Source organism: Rhinopithecus roxellana, chromosome 11 (assembly GCF_007565055.1).
Source record: "Rhinopithecus roxellana isolate Shanxi Qingling chromosome 11, ASM756505v1, whole genome shotgun sequence".
NCBI classification, from domain to species: Eukaryota; Metazoa; Chordata; class Mammalia; order Primates; family Cercopithecidae; genus Rhinopithecus; species Rhinopithecus roxellana.
Genome location: NC_044559.1, coordinates 2,992,152 through 3,011,298, shown reverse-complemented (window position 1 = coordinate 3,011,298; position 19,147 = coordinate 2,992,152). Strand labels below are relative to the sequence as shown.

Genomic DNA, 19,147 nt, shown 5'->3' with positions numbered 1-19,147 from the left:
CAAAGCTCGCTCCATCATTCACATCCAGTCAGTCAGTAAAGACTTCACATCTGACCTGTCAATGTCTCCCCATTCCTACTGCCAGAGTTAGTCCTCCATCATTTCAAGCTCATGCAACCACAAAAGACCCCACTTCCTCCTTCTCCTCTAATCTGATTCCCCCCAGATTCATGCACCAGGGAGCCAACATTCACGAGGCTTGGAATGCTTTGTAAGCTTCCAGGCCTAATGCAGAGTCCCCAAAGCCCTGGCATGAGCTGCAGTGCCTGTCCCCCTGGATGTCCTTGTCACCCCCACATAAATCACCAAGGTCATCTCCAACATTGCCCTCTCCCTCAGCTCTTCAGGGACCCTCCAGTGTGTTCCCACAGTGCCCTGTGTGCATCCTGTCCCCTGCACTCACACTGCAAAACCCCATGTGTTTGTGTGTCTGCCACCCCTATAGACAGATCCACCCATGTGTTTCTGGGTCTCCATTATTCCAACAGCCTGGCACGCAGTAGGTGTTTGATAACACGCACACTGAGTGAAGGGATAAATGAATCCACCTAGCGCTGCTGGACATCATCAATACTATTTTCTGATGATATTTCTTCACTAAGCCGAGCAAAGCTTCCTCCATAGAATGGATCCTGTCTCTGAAGGGGGTTGCTCACTTCCTCATCACATTTGCTTCTCCTCTCTAGCTTAAATCTATCTGTCTGGAAATGAGCTTCCCAAAGCTGACTGTGTAGGGTCTCACCAGTGTTGTGCCTACGACACAATTGCCTCCTTCTCAGGGGCTCCAGGTCGATTTGTACGTGGATGGAAACAACACCAGCTGTTGAGATGGTCTCACGTTGCAAATGCACGGCTGATTTGCTGCTGTTACCACTCCGAATCCTTTCACAGAGAGAGCCTCCCTGCAGCCCCACCCCCACCCTGCCCCCCACCCTGTGCCTATCCAGCAATGCTTGAGATTTGTTTTCCCCACATGTATTGCTGTGCCATTTTTCAAATTGAATTTCATTTTGTTATTTCCTGCCTATATTTCTTACCGCTCTGGAATCATTTTTATTATGTGTTATTTCTTGCTGACGTTAAGAACATTTCCCAATTTTGCATTTTCTATAAAGTTCATTAGGGTGATGTGGGCTTCTTTTTCAATGTCATTGATAAAACAATCAAAGGAAATCAAACCTAACATTGACCCTCATGATTTCCACTAGAAACCTTTTCAGGGGTTTCCGATGCCATGTGTCACTTAGGACTATTGAATCCATTTTCTCTCTAAGCTGGATTTCTCACCCAGTGAAATCGTCACATGGCACAGGCAATTGGAGAAACTGCATCTTTTTCTTTGCCTTTCCTTTTACCGTTGGGTAATAAAAACGACATCAACAAGTTCATCTGGCATGAGATTCTGTGAAAAAGCCAGGCATGGCTCCACTGTTCTCCAGAGATTCTGTCCCTTTCATTCGTCATTTCTGTTGTGTCATTTTGTGCCCCATGACGACACCAACAACCCTTGGTGCACCCGGGAGCACCATCCTCAGATCTTCCACATACCTGGTTTGCAGATAAACCCCAATTTAATACTTCCCAACGCTTCAAAATCCCCAATTCTCTACCATATTTTAACAATTTGCACAACAAAACATAAAAGCAGCTTATGCCCTGCTCAAAATTAATACAGTGTGTACGTCTTAGCCAAACACTTTCAGAAGGCCCTCCAGGAGTTCATTTATTCGTGTATATTTTTTCAAACAATTTGTACTTTTTTTTTTATCACCATACATGAATACTCGAGGACATACCCAGATTTTGGGTAAAATGAAACATACAGCAAAGTAAAGCAGAGACCACTGCAGATATTAGGGTGGACTGCTTATTTGGATTGATCTTGGTTTCTTTCCTTCTGATTTTTTATTTTGCATGATATTCATAAAGCATTTTGCAAGCACGCGACTCACGGGCTGACTTCATCAGGGGCAACCATCTTAGGGGTGTAGCATGAATGCCACAGGCTCCAGGTTGTAAGCAATCCCCCAGCACTCCTGCGCCTACACCCCTTTCTTTCCCACTCAAAGAAGTAACTCACAGTCCAAGTGATATGGACTGGTGTTGTGATCACAGACTTGACTCCACTGTAATATGGATAAACAATTTCAACCCCCAAACTGAGAGATTTTAATCAGTGTTCATGACCGTATGGCTGTAGCACCGCAGCAATATCCACAGGTTTACTCTATTCAACATCCCCACAGGAGAGTGTTCCCAGTAATGACCTTCTGCAGCCAGTGGGCTCCCTCACCACATTCCCATCCCTTCCCTCCTCAGAGAAGAACCCCCTCACCTTTCTTAAGTGATGACCATTCACAGGTTAGAAAAAAAACTCCAGTTAAGGAAAAGCAAGAAACCTGGAAAATAGAAAAGGAGTCACATGGCTAGAGGCATGCAAGTGTTTTGCTTAAAAAAAAAAAAAAGAGAGAGAGAGAGAGACAAATAAGTTCTAAAAGCTATAGGTTAGTGGACTTTTCATCTGTCTCTGACAGGTTTCTGGAATGGATTTTTAAATGAGGGTTTTAAGAAATTAAAAAAGAAGGCCAGGCGCGGTGGCTCATGCCTGTAATCCCAACACTTCGGGAGGCCAAGGCAGGTGGATCATCTGGGGTCAGGAGTTCGAGATCAGCCTGGCCAACGTGGCGAAACCCCATGTCTACTAAAAATACAAAAATTAGCTGGGTGTGATGGCTGGTGCCTGTAATCACAGCTACTTGGGAGGCTGAGACAGGAGAATCGCTTGAACCCAGGAGGAGGAGGTTGCAGTGAGCCAAGATCATGCCACTGCACTCCAGTCTGGGAGACAGAGCCAGACTCCATCAAAAAGAAAAAGAAAAAGGAAGGAAAGAAAAGGAAAAGGAAAAGAAGGGAAAGGGAAAGGAGCCTAAGAGATATTATTAGGGCAATCCCAATTGTTTTTGTGATAGGTTGACCAGTAAGGATCATGAAAAAGCCATGGTTGCCTCAAAGCTGGCTTTTAATAAGGTAACTGACAGTCTCTAAGAGTAGCTATATGGGCTAGATGGAAAGATGTGGTCAAGATAAAAACCCAAATGGTAGGTTAAAACTCACAGTAGTGTCATACAAAAAGGGTACAGGTAGTACTGGCCAATGCAATATGGTTAGAAAAATAATGAGATACTAATTCACAGATACTATTGAAATGCAACTAAGAAACACCATATCTGAAATAATAAGTTAACTCATTATGTTGCCAAATATAACTCAACAAAAGTCAAACTTTCTATATACCAGCAATACCAATTTAAAAGGTTCACATATATGTGTCCGCATAGCAGGAGACGGTATATCCTAATTGCAATTATACAATACCTAGAAGTAAACATAATAAAAATGTTCAAGAGTCATGTGAAAAAAAATTGTATTGAAAGACTTAAAAAAAAAAAAAAAAAGAAAACCTGACTACAGGAAGGAATACAACAAGTTCCTGGATAGGAACATTTAAAATCATAAAGATGTCTAAGATGAATATGCCCATAACAAAGTAACTTCAGAAGCCAATGAAATCCCAATCAAACCCCAACAAAATTTTTACAAAACTGGGTAAGCTGATCTTCAAGATCATCTTAAAGAAAAACTAAATATATAAGAATAGCTAAGACAATTTAAAAAATAACAAGGATATTTGCCCTATTCTATAATAATTAGAATAGTGCTATATTGGTAAAGTGTACAAAGTTTTCATTTAAATATAGGGATTTAGCTTATGAAAAATGTGACATTTCAAGCTAGAAAAATACTTCTTCAACAGACAGTATAGGGATAACATTTTAGCCTTTTGTAAAGAAAAAATAAATTAGCTACTATATACCTTATATAAAAAAACAGATTCCAAAGAGATAAAGGAGTAAACCTTTCTTTTAATCATCTAAAAATATTAAAGAAAAATATGGAAAACACTTTTATAAGCTTGGGGCAGGGAATCCTTTCCAAGATTCGATACAGAACCAAGGTACCATGTACAATGTATTGAAATGTAGATTACACTTCAATAAAAAATCCCACTAGAGAACAATGCCACAAAGGAAAAAGTATCAAATTTGACTACATAAATACCCAGAAATGTGAAATATCTACATGGTAAAAGAAAACGTAAACAAAGTGGAAAGAAAAGTAACAAACAGGAAGAAAATTTTGCACCATATGTTATAGCTGAAAAATTAATGATCAGATCTACACACACACATGTACACATATATAAAAAAGACAGCAACCCAATTATTAAGGTTATGGCAAGGCAATTCACAGAATAAATAAACGAACTATGAATAACCATGTGAAGAGATGCTCAACCTCGCTAATAATTGGATACAAAAACAGAAATTAAATTGCACTGTATTGTATTGAATATAATAATCTAAATTAAAACAACAATGAAATGTTTTTCCCATTATTGTGATAAATAATGGAAAAGATTAATAATATTGATTGTTAAAGAGGCTTCAGGGAAATAGACATTATCATACAATGATGGTCAGAGTATAAATTTGTAAAGTCTTTTCAGCAATAGCATTTTGGCATCGTCTACAAAAATTTTAAATATGCTTAGCCTTAGGCCCAGCAATTCCCTTTCCAGGAATCTAACTAACAGATATACTTGGAAAGATGTACAAGGATTTCACTGAAGCACTGTTTATGTTGGTGAAACACTGGAAGATTCCTAAGTGTCTATCACTGCAGGAATGATTGGGTGCAGTTTGGTATTGTCTCACTATACAATACCAGTTACAAAAGAATACATGTAATATCATCAACAACTTAAAAAGCAATACATGCACTATTGTTAAAATACATGTGTGTTTGCATGTGTGTTTGTGTGTGTGTGTGTATGAATGTCAATAGGAGAGAGATTTGAAAGATTTAAACCAAATTATTGACAATGATTATCTCTGGGGATGGGAGTGGAACTGGGGATATTAGGTTGTGGGTGGGAGAAAGATATTTGCACATTTTAGTTTTTGCGTTGTTTGACTCTTTTTTTTTTTTTTTTTTTTTTTTGTGAGATGGAGTCTCGCTCTGTCACCCAGGCTGGAGTGCAATGGCACGATCTCAGCTCACTGCAACCTCCGCCTCCTGGGTTTAAGCGATTCTTTCTTCTCAGCCTCCCCAGTAGCGGGGATTAGAGGCACATTCCACTGCACCTGGCTAATTTTTGTATTTTTGTAGAGATGGGGTTTCACCATGTTGGCCGGCCAGGCTGGTCTTGAACTGTTGACTTAGTGACCCACCCACCTCAGCCTCCCAAAGTGCTGGGATTACAGGCATGAGCCACCGTGCCTGGCCAACTCTTTTATGTATAATATTTTTGACATCATCCTTGTGCCACAGCAGCCTGAAAAACGGTGGCATGACCACATAATGTTGTGTCTACAGTGCTAAAAACAGAAGCTACAAGATGCTGCCAGTGGGAGAGCACTCCATGGGCTGGCATGCCCAAAGACAGCATTGACGGAAGAGGAAAGATGGATGTGGGACCCCAAAAAAAATGTATGATTGGAATAAGTCAAGGGAAAGAGAAGTGAGGCATCCCAGAGAGGGTGACTACATCCACCAAGTCATGCCTACTTCAAAGTCATCCACAGCAACACATGCTAATGACACTTGACAAAGAACATTTTATGCATTCATCAAGTATTATTGAGGATCAATTGTGTGCCAGGCACTGTTGCAGGCATTCATTGTTATCATCATCATCCTCAAAAAGTATATATGATTGTATTAGTCTGAGATCCCAGAGAAATAGAACCAACACACCCAGAAATAATGTTTTATCTGCTATCTGGGCATCGTTCAGCCTAGTCAAGCCAACACATAAAATTAACCAACACTCTTATCTAGACCAATCCATGGGGAAAAGGCATTTTCAATGCTGGTGGGAATATAAATTTATAAACTATCTTCGAGGTCAATTCACTTCTCGAAATTGTGTCCATCTTTAAATTGGGTAGATCTTTGGACCCAGCAATCTTATTTCCAGGACTTTATGCTAAGGTCAGGGATATTCATGGAGATTTATTGACAAAGATTTACAGCAGTTTTAAATGTCCAGTAACAATAAGTAGGAAGCTAAATTGTGGTCCATCTGCATGATGGAACATTATTCCATCATTAACATTATGTTTTGGAAGCATATTTAACAAGGGAAAATGTGCACACTGTTTAGTAATATCAGAAAAGCTAGTCATTCTTTACAGTAAGACTGAAATTAGGTTTTAAATTTTTGTTTGCATAAAATGACAGGAAAGATTTGCACTGAAATGTTAAGTTGAGTAGAGATATGGTAAGGCATTTTTATTTTCTTGTTTAAACCCTTTCAGTATTTTTCTATGTTTTCTATAATTGAACTATATTACACTATATTACTTTTGCAATAGAAAACAACCAACATATGGAAATCAGGACAGATAATAAGAGCCAACACTCCTATGGCTCTTCTCTGCACTGGGAGTCATTCTTTAAATATATCATCACAAGTCACCCTCCATGTGCTGGGTGAGGTGTTCATGACAGAAATGAGGAGAGACCAGGCACCAGCCTTTCTTTCTGGGAGTTTCCAGTGAAAGACAAGCAATTTTATCTCACATCAAGAACTCTGCAGGAAGGAAACCACGATTAAGTCTGTGGTGAAGGGCAAAGAGTGGGGTAGTATTAGAAAGGAAATCCCAAGAAAAGCTCCCCTCTCCACTGGATGCCTAGAGACTCCTGTTGAAAGGGGGGAGGTGACATGAGCAGATTAGACAGGAGAGACCCCGGGCCTGGGGTCAGGGGCACTCAAACCCCCCGAGAGTTCCTGTTTGATATTCTAACCCAAAGGTACGGACCACAGAACCTCTCATCCTTGTTGTTCTGTATTTTTGTTTTCCATTTAAAGTGGCTCACACCTGTAATCTCAGCACTTTGGGAGGCCGAGGTGGGTGGATCACCTGAGGTCACAAGTTCAAGACCAGCCTGGCCAACATGGAGAAACCCCACCTGTACTAAAAATACAAAAATGAGCTGGGTGCGGTGGTGCATGCCTATAATTCCATCTACTTGGGAGGCTGAGACAGGAGAATTGCTTGAATCCAGGAGGCAAAGGTTGCAGTGAACCAAGATCACACCACTGCACTCCAGCCTGGGTGACAGAGCAAGGAGACTCTGTCTCAAAAACAACAACAACAACAACAACAACAACAACAACAACAACAACAACAATGAACATGAGGTGGAGATTTAGGAAAATAAGGCCCTTGCAGAGGAGCAAGGCCCAGGGCCCCAGGAAAAGTGCTCTGGGAGGCTAGAGCCGTGGGCCTCTCCTGGCCCTGCCCAGGAAGAACAGGCAGCCAAGGCTCTGAACGGCCCCGGCCTGGGGCGGACACGCTCCAAACCAAACAGCCTGCCTGGTTTCAGGCCATTGCTTGGGGTTGCCTTTCCTTAATTGCCTTGGAACAGTCCCCTGGAAGCCTAAATAGAATGTTCTAGAAGATAAGGTCATTGCTTCCTAAGGTTTTGAATCTTTCCATCAGCAAATCATGGCCCTGCCCAGGGGTTGAGACAGAGCAGACATGGCAAGGGAGGCTGAGCTCTGTTGAGAGGGTAGAACCACTTCTGGGTGAGAGGTCAGAGGGGAGTAGGCGAGAGAAGTGGAGAGACACAGAGAGCTAGAGAGATATAGCGAGAGAGAGAGAGAGAGAGAGAGGGACAGAGACACACAGAGAGAGAGAAAGAGACAGAGAGAGAGAGACAGAGATACAAAGAGAGAGAGACACAGAGAGGAGAAGGAAAGACAGAGAAACAGTGACAGAAAGACACAGAGGGAGAGAGGCAGAGAGACACAGAGGGAGACAGAGACACAGAGAGACAGAGACAGAGAGATACAGAGGGAGAGAGACAGACACAGAGAGATAGAGGGAGACAGAGAGAGAGGGAGAGACTGAGACACAGAGAGACAGAGAGACACAGAGGGAGAGAGAGACAGAGAGAGATGAAAAGACAGAGAGAGACCGAAAGACAAAGAGAGAGACAGAAGGAGAAAGAGAGAGACAGAGACAGAGAGGGAGAGACAGACAAAGAGAGAGAGACACAGAGAGGGAGAGAGATAGAAAGACAGACAGAAACAAGAGACAGAGAAAGACAAAGAGACACAGAGGGAGAGAGAGACAAAGAGAGAAAGAGAGAGAGAGACAGAGAGGGAGAGACAGAGAGAGAAAGAGTGACAGACAGAGAGAGAGGAAAGAGGAAGAAGAAAAGAAGTGGGAAGTGAAGGGAAGGGAGCTGAGGAGGGGAAAAAAGAGAAACCGGAGGACCAGGGCAGGAAAGTGGGGAGCAAGAGAAGAAGGAGGAAAAGAGATTCTTATTTCCAGTGAAGTCTTAAAAACTGCCTCATGCTTTTGGAACAAACAAATGTTCTAGACTGAACCCAGCTTCACTCACTGAAATGAGATTCACATTAACCAACTAGCTAGATAACTCTGCTTACTTGAAGGTAGCAAACTTTTTATATGTTTTATGTGGCAGAATGTCATCACTGCCAAGAGATTTCATCTATGACTCCAGAATACATTGTGACACAAAGACCAAAAACAACACAATTCACACACACACACACCATATATATATCATATGTATGTATATATATCATATCATATATATCGTATATATCATATATATCATATATATATCTTATATATATATATAAGATCTTGTGTTTCAGAGCCAAGTGGTATTTGTAGTGGGTTCTTGGCCCAGCCCTTGATGATCTGATGTCTTGTTTTCTATGTGAAAATAATAAGCCAATAGTCACTGGTTTTCTTGAATTAATTTGCTTAAGGAAAAAAATTGCACATTCTATTTAATACATAATTCTGTACCTATAAACATTACAACAAGCAAACTCCAAAGACAAGTAAAATTGAACTACTGTAAAGACTCTGTATATAAATTATTTTACTCTATGTCCCTTATTCATATAGGACATTAAAAATACTTTTCACAACTAAGTTTTGTCCTTTAAAAAGGCTTATCAAAACAACATGACTTAAGACCTTGAATATTTTGTTATATGTGTACAACAAAATTAGACGCTTTTTCGTATTTGAGACTATCAGCTATACTTTGTGATCCTCTTGATCTTGTGCCAAACTAAATTCAATTTCAAATCAATCAAAGGCATAATTTAGTGCACAATAGAAAGTCTTACTAAAACTGTGAGAGGTGTCTTCCTGAATAGAAACGCTGGTGATAAAAAAAATGACAACCCCAAAATATGGCACTTGGTAGCTGAGACGTTGCAGAAATGCTGCCCATCCCTCCTATCTGCCTTCAGGAAGGGAGGGCTACCCCTGGTCCTCTGCCCACTTCCTCATGAATTTCTTGGATCACTGTTGCCTAAGCTTGGATCAGTTCCACTGGGCAACCAGCCTGCCCTGCTCCCAGGCCTGACAACTCACAGCAAGACCTCCCAACGCATGCCTCCTCCATGGGTGCCTGGCACCCCTCAGCCAAAGCCATCAAGCCTACACAGACCTGGGTGGGAGGCTGAGCACTGGCAAAGATGCTCTCCTTAGCCAAATTCCAGCCAGGCTCCTCGGTGCCCCTTCTCGACTAAGCCTCAATCTTGGCCTAAAGACTCCAATAAACACTAACATAGTTTCTAATGGCTCAAGACCACATGCCTATGCCTACAATGACCTCCTGAAAGTGCCTGCCTGAGAAAACTCAAGGCTGCTGAAAGCATTTACTGCTTGTTCCAGCCAATACCTGAAAACAAAACCCCCATCTCCCCATCTCTGTGAGAAGGTAGAAGCCAAACTTCGATAAGCACATTAGCAAACCCAGATGGCTTCATATGAGCCAAAACTCTCCCTACCGCTTTTTGCAATTTTCACACCTCGTTGACTCTACTGAGTCCCCACTTACCCCCCACTCACTCGTTCTCCTTTTAAAACAAGTAGTCACGTCTGCACAAATCAGAGTTGAGTCCAGTTCAGGCCAGGCTCTCTTCTCTACTGCAATAGCTACTGCTGAATAAAATCCGTCCTGACCCCTTTGACCAAGGTCCAGCTTTGTTTACCTTTGACAGCACACAGCAGTCCAACTTCAGATACGTAAGAGGCTTTGCCCAGAGTGGGGGCTGGGCCATGTTGGGGCAGGCACTTGGTCCTTTCTGTTCTCACTTCTGTGTCTACACAGTGCATTAGCCAGTGTCCAGGTAAAGATCTACCCTCATCCCACAGCATGATTCATGTCTGTGGCCAACAGAGGCCCACAAGATATGTTCTAGTGCAACACAGCCAACCCGGGAGCCCCTGGGTGGTGGCTGCAAAGGGGGGCTCACTGGCCTGCCCTGCCATCGCCTCTACCCAGGGAGACCAAGACCCTCACCTCTCATTTCTGTGGCTGAGGAGCCGTTGGACCAGGCTGTCCACTTGTTCCTGTGCCTGCTGATTTCCTGGACTTTGCAGACGTAATGCCCTTGATCAGAGGGTTGCAGTGTCAAGACGGAGAGCCTGTAGAGCGTCCCCCGCTGCTCCTCCAGCAGGCGCAGCCTCTGCCGTTTGGCGCTGCGGCTGAAATTCCCATAGTACTGCACCATCCGGAGCTTGGTCATCTTCACCATCAAGGCCTCCTGGGAGTTGGAGGAGTGTGCAAAGAACCAGCGCACGGCCAGCAAGCTGTCCTTCCGCCTCTTCTGGGAGACGTGGCAGAGGAGAGTGGCATTCTGTCCCTCCAGGTAGTCAACCACGGGCCCCGGAGACACAGTGACATTGAGGGCCGCACAGACCTCTGCAGAGAAAAAGGGGAAAAGAGAGGATGAGGAGGGCCCCAAGTCCCCCTGTGGGCAGTCCACAGTCGAGGAGCTGGGAAATGCCTCCACACACTGGGCATCCTGGTGCTCTGCCTAGCCAGAGAAGCAGGCGACCCCTCACCTCTCTAGAAGAGGGGCTATTCTGGGGGTGAGCCTTTGTGGGCCCCTACTGTCTCATCTATGGGACCACTCTGTCAATGTGGGATGCTAAACAATGACTTCCTGACCCAGAAGTATTTTTCAAAATTTTGTAATTAGTTGCTGACATTTAAAATTCAAATTTCACGTAAAAGATTTAGATTTTTGGAATTTCTTAAAAATGTCTAGCCCACATCTGACCCCCCACCACTTCCCACACCTCACCACCTGACCCCTGCTCCTCCCCAAGGCCTGCTTTTATCAGTTTTGTCCCTGGCCTGATGTCAGCCGTGCTGTGGGTAGGGAGCCGCCCTGGAGCAGGGCAGGGTAGGGCCCCCTCTCTGGTGGCCTGTCCACCAGGAAGCTGGGCTCTTTTCCCCGCCTCTGCTATTCCAGCTGTACCCAGGGCAGATGAGTAGTAAGGTCGGGTATGAGCTGGGACAACAGGGGTTGCTTGATTTCCGATTTGAAGGATCCATCTTCTCAGAGTTGAAGAGCAAGAATAAAGAATGATTGAACCCCAGGAAGAGGAGGGATGAGAGATTCTCCCAACACTCCAAAAGACACTTTGGAATTCCAGGCCCCATCCACAACCTCCTGTCCTTTGGTTCCTCAGTTAAAACCAGCCCGAGGGCTGTCCACTCCCAGCTGCTGTTCTGCCCCTGAGCTGACTGGTGATGGAGCCACCCCAGTGCCCACTCCACCATCCAGACTAGCAGACCTCAGAAAGGCTGAGTGCTGAAATCTTCTCCCAGGAGCCATGATTCATGGTGCACCCTGGACTACCCAGTGTGACCAGGCTGCCCGGTGCTCACAGCACAGCACTCTGGCAGGCAGGGCCTAAGAAAAGATGCTTTGCACAGGATGCCTGGAACCTCTTTCTGCCCAGTCATGGCTGTCTTCTCACCAAGCTCCATGTCCCCACCCCTGTACTGCCCCATGTATCACTCCAGGAAGCCATTCGCCTCCACCCTTCCACACAAGCAGGTGATCCCACCGTCATCCCAAAGCACAGCTTTCAGTCCCCAAATGCCACCATCTGGTAACAGAAGAGGGCTTGGGCCCCAGATGTCACAGTCACCAAAAGCTTTGACCCCTGGGCAGTGCTGCGGGGAAGCAAGAAGGAAAGAGGAGAAACAAATCAAGCAAGATCTGAACATTTGACAAGGAGGCTGTGGGACAGCAAGCAGGCGGCCCTGTGGTGGGCTGGGGGAGGGATGGTAGATATAAACTATTCTTCATCATAAAAATCCAGGCAACAGATCGTCCTCCTATATAGTTTCCACTATTGATTTAATAACTGAACACCTCAAGACAGATGATTTGAGGATCATTCTTCCTTAATTTTCTTTCTCATCTCTCAGAAGCCAAGCACTAGCCCACAGTATATTCAAGGGTAATTCCTTGAGCCTTGACTTCATCACACCCATAAAGTCCCTTTTGTCATGCAAGGTTCCAGTCACAGGTCCCCAGGGATTAAAACACCCAAGTCTTTGATATATATGAAAGTGAGCTCAGAAAAAAAAGGGTTAAGGCTCAGTTGGACTCTCCGCTGGATGGGTATGAGGTCTTCTATGCAGGACAAAGCCAGCCTGGGAGATACTGAGGGCCGCAGATTAATGTGTAGCCAAAGGAGGGACCCACTCTGGTAGCAATCATGCTGTCATCAGAAGCCCCTCCTGCAAGGCAAATGAAGAGGAATTGGCCCCACCAGTCCCCCTGCATCTTGCCCACCTGGCAGGCAGCTGGCCCATGGGCCATGTTAAATTAGTCAGAAGACATTTCTTCCTCACTGCTGAAACCCTGTGTGAAGTCCACACAGCTTCCACGGCAGGAGCTCCCTGGTGAGGAATGCAGCAGCTGGGGGACACTGGCTGACCCAGCTCCAACAGCTGCCAGGGGTTGGGCAGGCAAAGAGACCAGCAACAATGTAGCAGCTGGCTTCCAGAACTGAAGTCCAGCCCCACCCCGCCCTCAAGAGCTTCCCAGTGGAGGCCAGGAGAGCTGAGGAAGGCAGGAAATTGAAACAAGATGTGTGGGATGAGAGTGCAGCCGGGACTCCACGCCCCAGGATCCTCCTATTAACGCTACATGGAAGAGAGATTATTTATAGTGACTGAAACCAGAAGGATGTGCCAAGTGCTCCAGTCCCCATGGGAGACCAGATTCCATCCTGGAGGCAAGCTAGTAAACCTTCCACTTCTGCGGCTCAGGACAGGGTCAGCGGCTCCCAAGAAAGGGAAAGGACTATGCTCTAGCCTCCCAGGATGAACGCTCTTTTTCTATCGGTGCACCTCCCTGCCTTCATTTTGCCCCATATTCTCTTACAAATGGCACAAGCATCTGTTTCTTCCACCAAAGTGCAAAGACCTTTGTTATGGGTGAATTGTGTCCTCCCAAAATTCATATGTTGAAGCTTTAGCCCCAGGACTTAAGAATGGCACTGTATTTGCAGATAGGGTCTTTAAAGGAGTAATTAAATTAAAATAAAGTCATTAAGCTGGGCCCTAATCTAGTATCAATGGTCTTTATAAGAAGAGGAGATGAGAACACAGACACACAGAGGGAAGACCATGTGAAGACACAGGGAGAAGGTGACATCCGCAAGCCAAGGAGAGAGGCCTCAGGAGAAACCAACCCTGCCAGCACCTTGATCAGATTTCCAGACTCCAAACTGTGACATTTCTGTTGTATAAGTACCCCAGCCTATGGTACTTTGTTATGGCAGTCTAAGCACACTAATCCAGCTCTGTTCACAGCAAGCTTCATTCCAGCACTCTACCTGCCACCTTCAGTGCCAGGAGGTGGGTGGTGTGGTTAGAACTCTGATGGCCACAGGCCCCCGCCAAGTCTGAAAGCTTTGCTGGAGGACACAAGCTGTTCAGGTTGTGGGGTCTCTGTGCCTGTGACAAGCCTTCTCAGCAAAGCTGGGTGCCTTAAGTAACATTCTTCTCCTCCCCAGCCCTGGAGGTAGCTGCCTTAACCCCAGCAAAGGTATCCAGGCAACTGTGAGATGGGGCAAGGCAGGAGGGAGAAGAGTGAATGCAGTTAGGGCACCCAGGGGCTGGCAAATGTGAGCCAGTTGGGTGTTCATTTCAATACTAAGAGAGAGGTAGTCCATTATCTCCCCCTACAGTCATCAGGACCATAGGGCTCAGCAGAGGGAACACCAATGGCAATCAGAGGGCAGGACAAGGGGAAGTAGGTGCACCAGTGTCCAGAGGCAGGAGAAAGGGTGCAGGGCCCCCAGGAGCCCAGGCTCTTCCCTCTGGATCTCAGTCTCAATGACAGTCCATGCATGCCTGGCATGTCAGAGTGGCAGGACCCGATGGTGTCACTCGCCCCCTCCTCCACCAGGTAGATGAAGGAGCAGCCAGGCAGGGCAGATCCTCCCTCTCCTGGCCTAGGAAAGATTGCCAAAGTCACTCTGGCCCAAAGAAGAAATTAACTTCTTGTTTTGTGACCCTGTGTTGTGGAGAATTGAAGTGGGAGGTAGACCCATCATCCCCCTCCCCATTGTACCTCTCCACTCACAGTTCCTGCTTCCTCCAGCTTAAGCCTCATGCAGCAGGCATGTTGTAAAGAAGAAGACAACATTCCTGACCTTGTGCAGTGGACAGTCCAGTGGGTAAGGCAGTCACTCATTGGGGAAAAGATATAGGAGAATATAACTATAGTGTCACGTGCCACAGAGAAAAGTGCAGGGTTTAAGAAAATCATGGCAAGATCCTGATCTAGACTTCAGAGTCAGGGGAAGGGACTCTGGGGATGTGAGCTTGAGCTGAAGACTCAGTTGGAACTAATAAAATAAAGTTCAAGGCAGCGACAAGGAGCGATCTTCCAAGGAGGGACCCCCACCTCTGCAAAGGTCGTAAGGCAGGAGGGACCCCGTACAGGCTGGAAATGGAAAGGTCAGTTCATCCTGGTGAACTGTACCCGACTGTGGCCTGACAGACACCCTTGCCAACACATGGTCCTCAGAAGGTATTCCCTACCCCAATCAGGTTCCCCAAGGCCACTTTTTGAAGGAGGAATATAACAAAACTGATAGGGAAGAGACTGATACAAACAGAGGGACAGGACTCCTGCTGCAGCGAATCCCATGTCTCCAACAAGCACATGCTCTGGGACTTAGTAGTCCTGGGCACCACATGCGCTGAGCACTGGGATGTTCATGGTCCCAGGCCTTCTCAGGTAGCTGAAACGATGAGACACAGAAGCAGCGGCTTGGTGGGGCTGGGTAGAGAGCCAAGGGCTGGGTAGAGAACCAGAGGCTGGCATCTGACAGAGCCAGGCTGGAAACCTGATTCTGTTAGGTGTGAGCCTCCTGGAGTTTCAGTTTCCTCATCTGAAAAACGGGAAAATAATGCCTTTCACAGTAAGCATAGGCGCCAATGCAAAAGCACCTTTAAAATACAGATAGAGTTTGCATGCCTTGAGACTGGGGAGGTGGGAGCAACAGAAAGTGACATGCACACTGTCCTGCGAGTACAGTGGGCTTCGTGGGCCCATGACCTGCAGGCACACAGTACCCCATGCTTGGAAGGCCTCACTCCCCCAGCATGGTTTAATCTCTGCTGTTACTATCTTGAAATTTTAATACATTTTAACAAGGAGCCCCACATTTTCATTTGACACTGGATTCCACAAACGATGTAGCTGGTTATGTTTGTAGATGAATCTCAAATTCCTGTGGATAAAAGTTAAGGTGTCTAACTCCCTTGTTTATATTTGAATAATGTCATGAAAAGGACTAACACAACTCTGAAAACAGCCTAGGACACCCTTGTAGCTGAATAGGACAACCTGCTCATTGTGAAGTGGGAGATGGCCACTTCCAGGTGCAGGGGAGCAAGGACAGCTAACACAACAAGGCACCAGCCTCATCTGGGATGCAGAGGTGGGCACAGTCCCTCGGTTCTGAGCAGGTGAGGGATGTGCTGGTGGCTCTGTGCCTCCCACTTCCTCTCTGCCTGAAGAAACTGCACCCACTCACTTCAGGGAGACCAGAGCCTCTAAGTTTATAAGGAATGCAAACTGTCAGTACTGATCAGCAACAGTGAGCTTTCTTATTAAAAGGGTAGTCTGAATTCATACAGCTAAATCTCTGAAAGAAATACAATTGTATTACTTAACAGTCCTTGGCACCAGGAGCCAGTATTTACTGAGCACTAAGCAGAGATGATACCAGACCTAGCCCATGAAGACTTACTCACTCACATTAGCCTTTTACCTGAAAATAGCTCCATCTAGGATAAAAATATCACCTTGCCCAATGATAGAGGCTAATACCTGCCGGGTACAAACTCTGTGCCCTTTATATGCATTTTCTCAATTTATCCTGATACTCTGTTTATTCCCATTTTATAGACAAGAGGACTGACATACAGAGAGGCTAAGCCCTTGTTCAAGCTCACATGGTAAGTGGCAGAGCTGGAATTCGAACCTAGGCCATCTTGCCTCAAAGACAGCTCAGCCAGCACTCAAGCCTACAGATTTGCTATAGTAAATGTATTGTCTGTCAGTTTACTTTCCTGTAAAATGAGACATGGGACCAGGTGACCACTAGGGTCCTGCTCAGTCCCAAAATAGAGAGTTAGAAAAGTGCAGCAGTTAAGAAGCTGTACTTACGCATAAAACGGGTCTGCCAGCCCCTCCCAGCAGGATCGTGGTGAGGAGTCATGAATGAAGCACTTAGAAGAGTGGGTGGCACACAGTGAGTGTCCCACAAGCAGGAGCTCTTATCATTCCTCAGGGCTGACCCTGGGCACAGCCAGGGCGGACTCTAAAGGATCCTGAATTCCAGCTCTCAAGGCTCCCGAGCGCTCCTGGAAATGCGAGAATGCCCTTGATCCCCAGCAGAAGCCAAGCTCTGGGACACCCACTCTGACAGCTCCTGCAATTAGGAAGGTGGTCATGGAGCCTGGGAGAGGAAGGACCACTGGCTGCTGGCTACTCCACAGAGACCACGAGAACTGGCCCTGCCCACGATCCAAGGCAAACTTCTCATTTTTCCAGCCAAGACAGTGACAACCAGGAAAAAGTACATTTCCCGCAGCAAGGATTTCAGGTTCACTGGGAGCCTGGCTGCACTCATAGCTGGGGGAGAGTGCATGGATTTCTTCCCACTGTTATCCAAGTGCCTCCTCCTCATACTGGGATCTATGGATTAATGCTGGCTCAAATGCCAGCTCTACCACTTGGTAGCCAGATCACTTTTGGAAACTTACTTCTGAGAATCAGTTTCCTAATTTTCAAAACAATGGCAGCACAGTTTAGTGGTTATCAACAGAGCCCAGAGCCAGGCTTCCTTGGTTCAAATCCTAGCTCCACCACTTACAAGCCTAGTGACTTAAGGCAAGTCCGTTCATGGGCCTGAGCCTCAGTTTCCTCATCTATAAAATGGGGATAATAATAGCATCTTTTTCAGAGGTTACTGGTGAGATTAACCAAGTTCATTGTTTTTGTTTTGTTTTGTTTTGTTTAATACTTGGATATATAAACGTGTTGTAGTCATGATTACTTGGAAGTGTTGTTGTGATTAAATGAGATAGGCCCAGATAGGCACCCAGGAAAAGTGACCATGGATACCTGTATTATTACTATTATTCCAGCCAGTAGGGCCCCTACTGTCCTGAGGCAGCCGGACAGGGCTCTGGGGAAAAAAGAGGGAAAATTCTTAAGCCACTTACAAGTGGCAGCAGTAAAACCCGAATGAAAGCCACTAATGTGGACCAAGAAGTTGTCCTCAAAGAAAGGTGCTGGTGGGAGAGGCGTCGCTGCATCCAGCCGTGGATGCCCCTCTCATCAGGCCTGGTCACTTCAAAAGGCCCATGAGCAAGTCCCCGTTCCCCAACTCCTGGCCAAGGCAGATCCAGCCGCTCCTGACTTGTCTTCGGAGTAACTCTCCAAAGAGAGTGAAAGGGAAGTTGGTGCTCCGAGGAACCTGCCAAGAGTTGTGTGTCCTGACTGCTGTGGAAAAAAGGAAAGCGAACGACCAACTTCGGCTGCGCTCCTGCTGCATCTCCCCTCGGGGCCTGCCGCTGGGAAGATCGCGGCTGCTGCGAGAGTGCCCAGCCCCAGGCGAGGTCGGGACGAGGACCGCGCTCTCGGGAGGCGTCCTCTGAACCTTGGGGAGGTGCCGCCGCGCCCGCCAGACCGCGGCGAGCCCACCGGAGCAAGCCGGCTACAGTGACAGCGCAGCCCCCCGCCTGCGCCCGGAGGGGCCTCCCCACCAGGCCTGGAGCCCCGGCCTCCCCGGCGCGGCCACACGGCCCCCATCCTCCCCGCGCCCGCTTGGCCCCGCTGCGCTTACCCGGGGCCGGAGCCCGCGCCAGCAGCGCGGCCGCCGCCAGTGCCAGCAGCCGCATCTCCCCGCCGCCGCCCGGCGCTGTGACGCGGGAGAGCGCCGCCGCCTGGCCCGGCCGCCGCCAGCCCGCCCGGCGCCCGCGCCCGCCCCCGGCCCGCCCCTTGGGCCGCCTGCCACGCCGGGCCGGGGCTGCTGGGTCCCGAGGCCCGCACCGGTCGCGGGAGCAGCCGCGCTATCGGTTAGCTCCAGTATCTGTGGCGTCTCCTTTCACCAGCCCCATTTCCCAGATGAGAAAACTGAGGTTCTGCAAGGTGATCGCTGGTGACTCTGGTATTAATAGAATGTAAATTACTCTTAAATGGTTCAGCAAAAGTAACAATAAGTTTATCTATAATATGTATTGTATAATATATATATATATGGAAAGAGAGAGACATAGGGAGAAAGAGGCAAATGGGAAGAGTCGGTAGATCTAGATAAAGAGCATATGGAATTCATTGTACTATTCTTGCAACATCTGTAAGTTTTCATTTTTTTCAAAGTAAAACCTAAAACTAAAAGCTTGTTTATGACTTTTATGATATCTCAATGTTTTTATATGTATGCTGCTCATAAGCATCATATAATTATTGATCAATATCATACATATTACATTATTTCATCTGTTGTAAGGTACTATTAATTATAAAGTGCTTCCTCCCCATGTCAAAGATGTTACAGCAAATACAGTTCTGATGTTTTGTGAATCCAAGCAGAAGACTTAGGCTTCAGGAAATTCCCATTCTGCATTCTTAATAACTTAGAAACAAGGGAATAAGACCTCTGTAAGTCCTCTACAGAGACACAAAGAT

General features: G+C 46.3%; 1 protein-coding gene across 6 annotated transcripts in view; it reads right to left on the bottom strand.

The window, feature by feature from the left end:
• VSTM4 (V-set and transmembrane domain containing 4) overlaps positions 1–18,407 on the bottom strand; it is a 138,791-nt gene extending 120,384 nt beyond the window's left edge. For 4 of the 6 annotated variants that reach the window (XM_030940070.1, XM_030940069.1, XM_030940066.1 and 1 more), the window contains exons 1-2: positions 18,303–18,407; positions 10,426–10,827 (exon numbers count right to left, since the gene is read on the bottom strand). In XM_030940070.1, coding sequence (XP_030795930.1) covers positions 10,426–10,827; positions 18,303–18,357 — 457 coding nt within the window. In that variant the 5' untranslated portion in view covers positions 18,358–18,407. Of the gene's footprint in view, positions 1–5,090; positions 6,766–10,425; positions 10,828–16,618; positions 16,816–18,302 lie in introns of those variants that run through there. The other 2 variants (XM_030940067.1, XM_030940072.1) reach the window with 2 other exon arrangements.
• Positions 18,408–19,147: the final 740 nt, after the last annotated feature.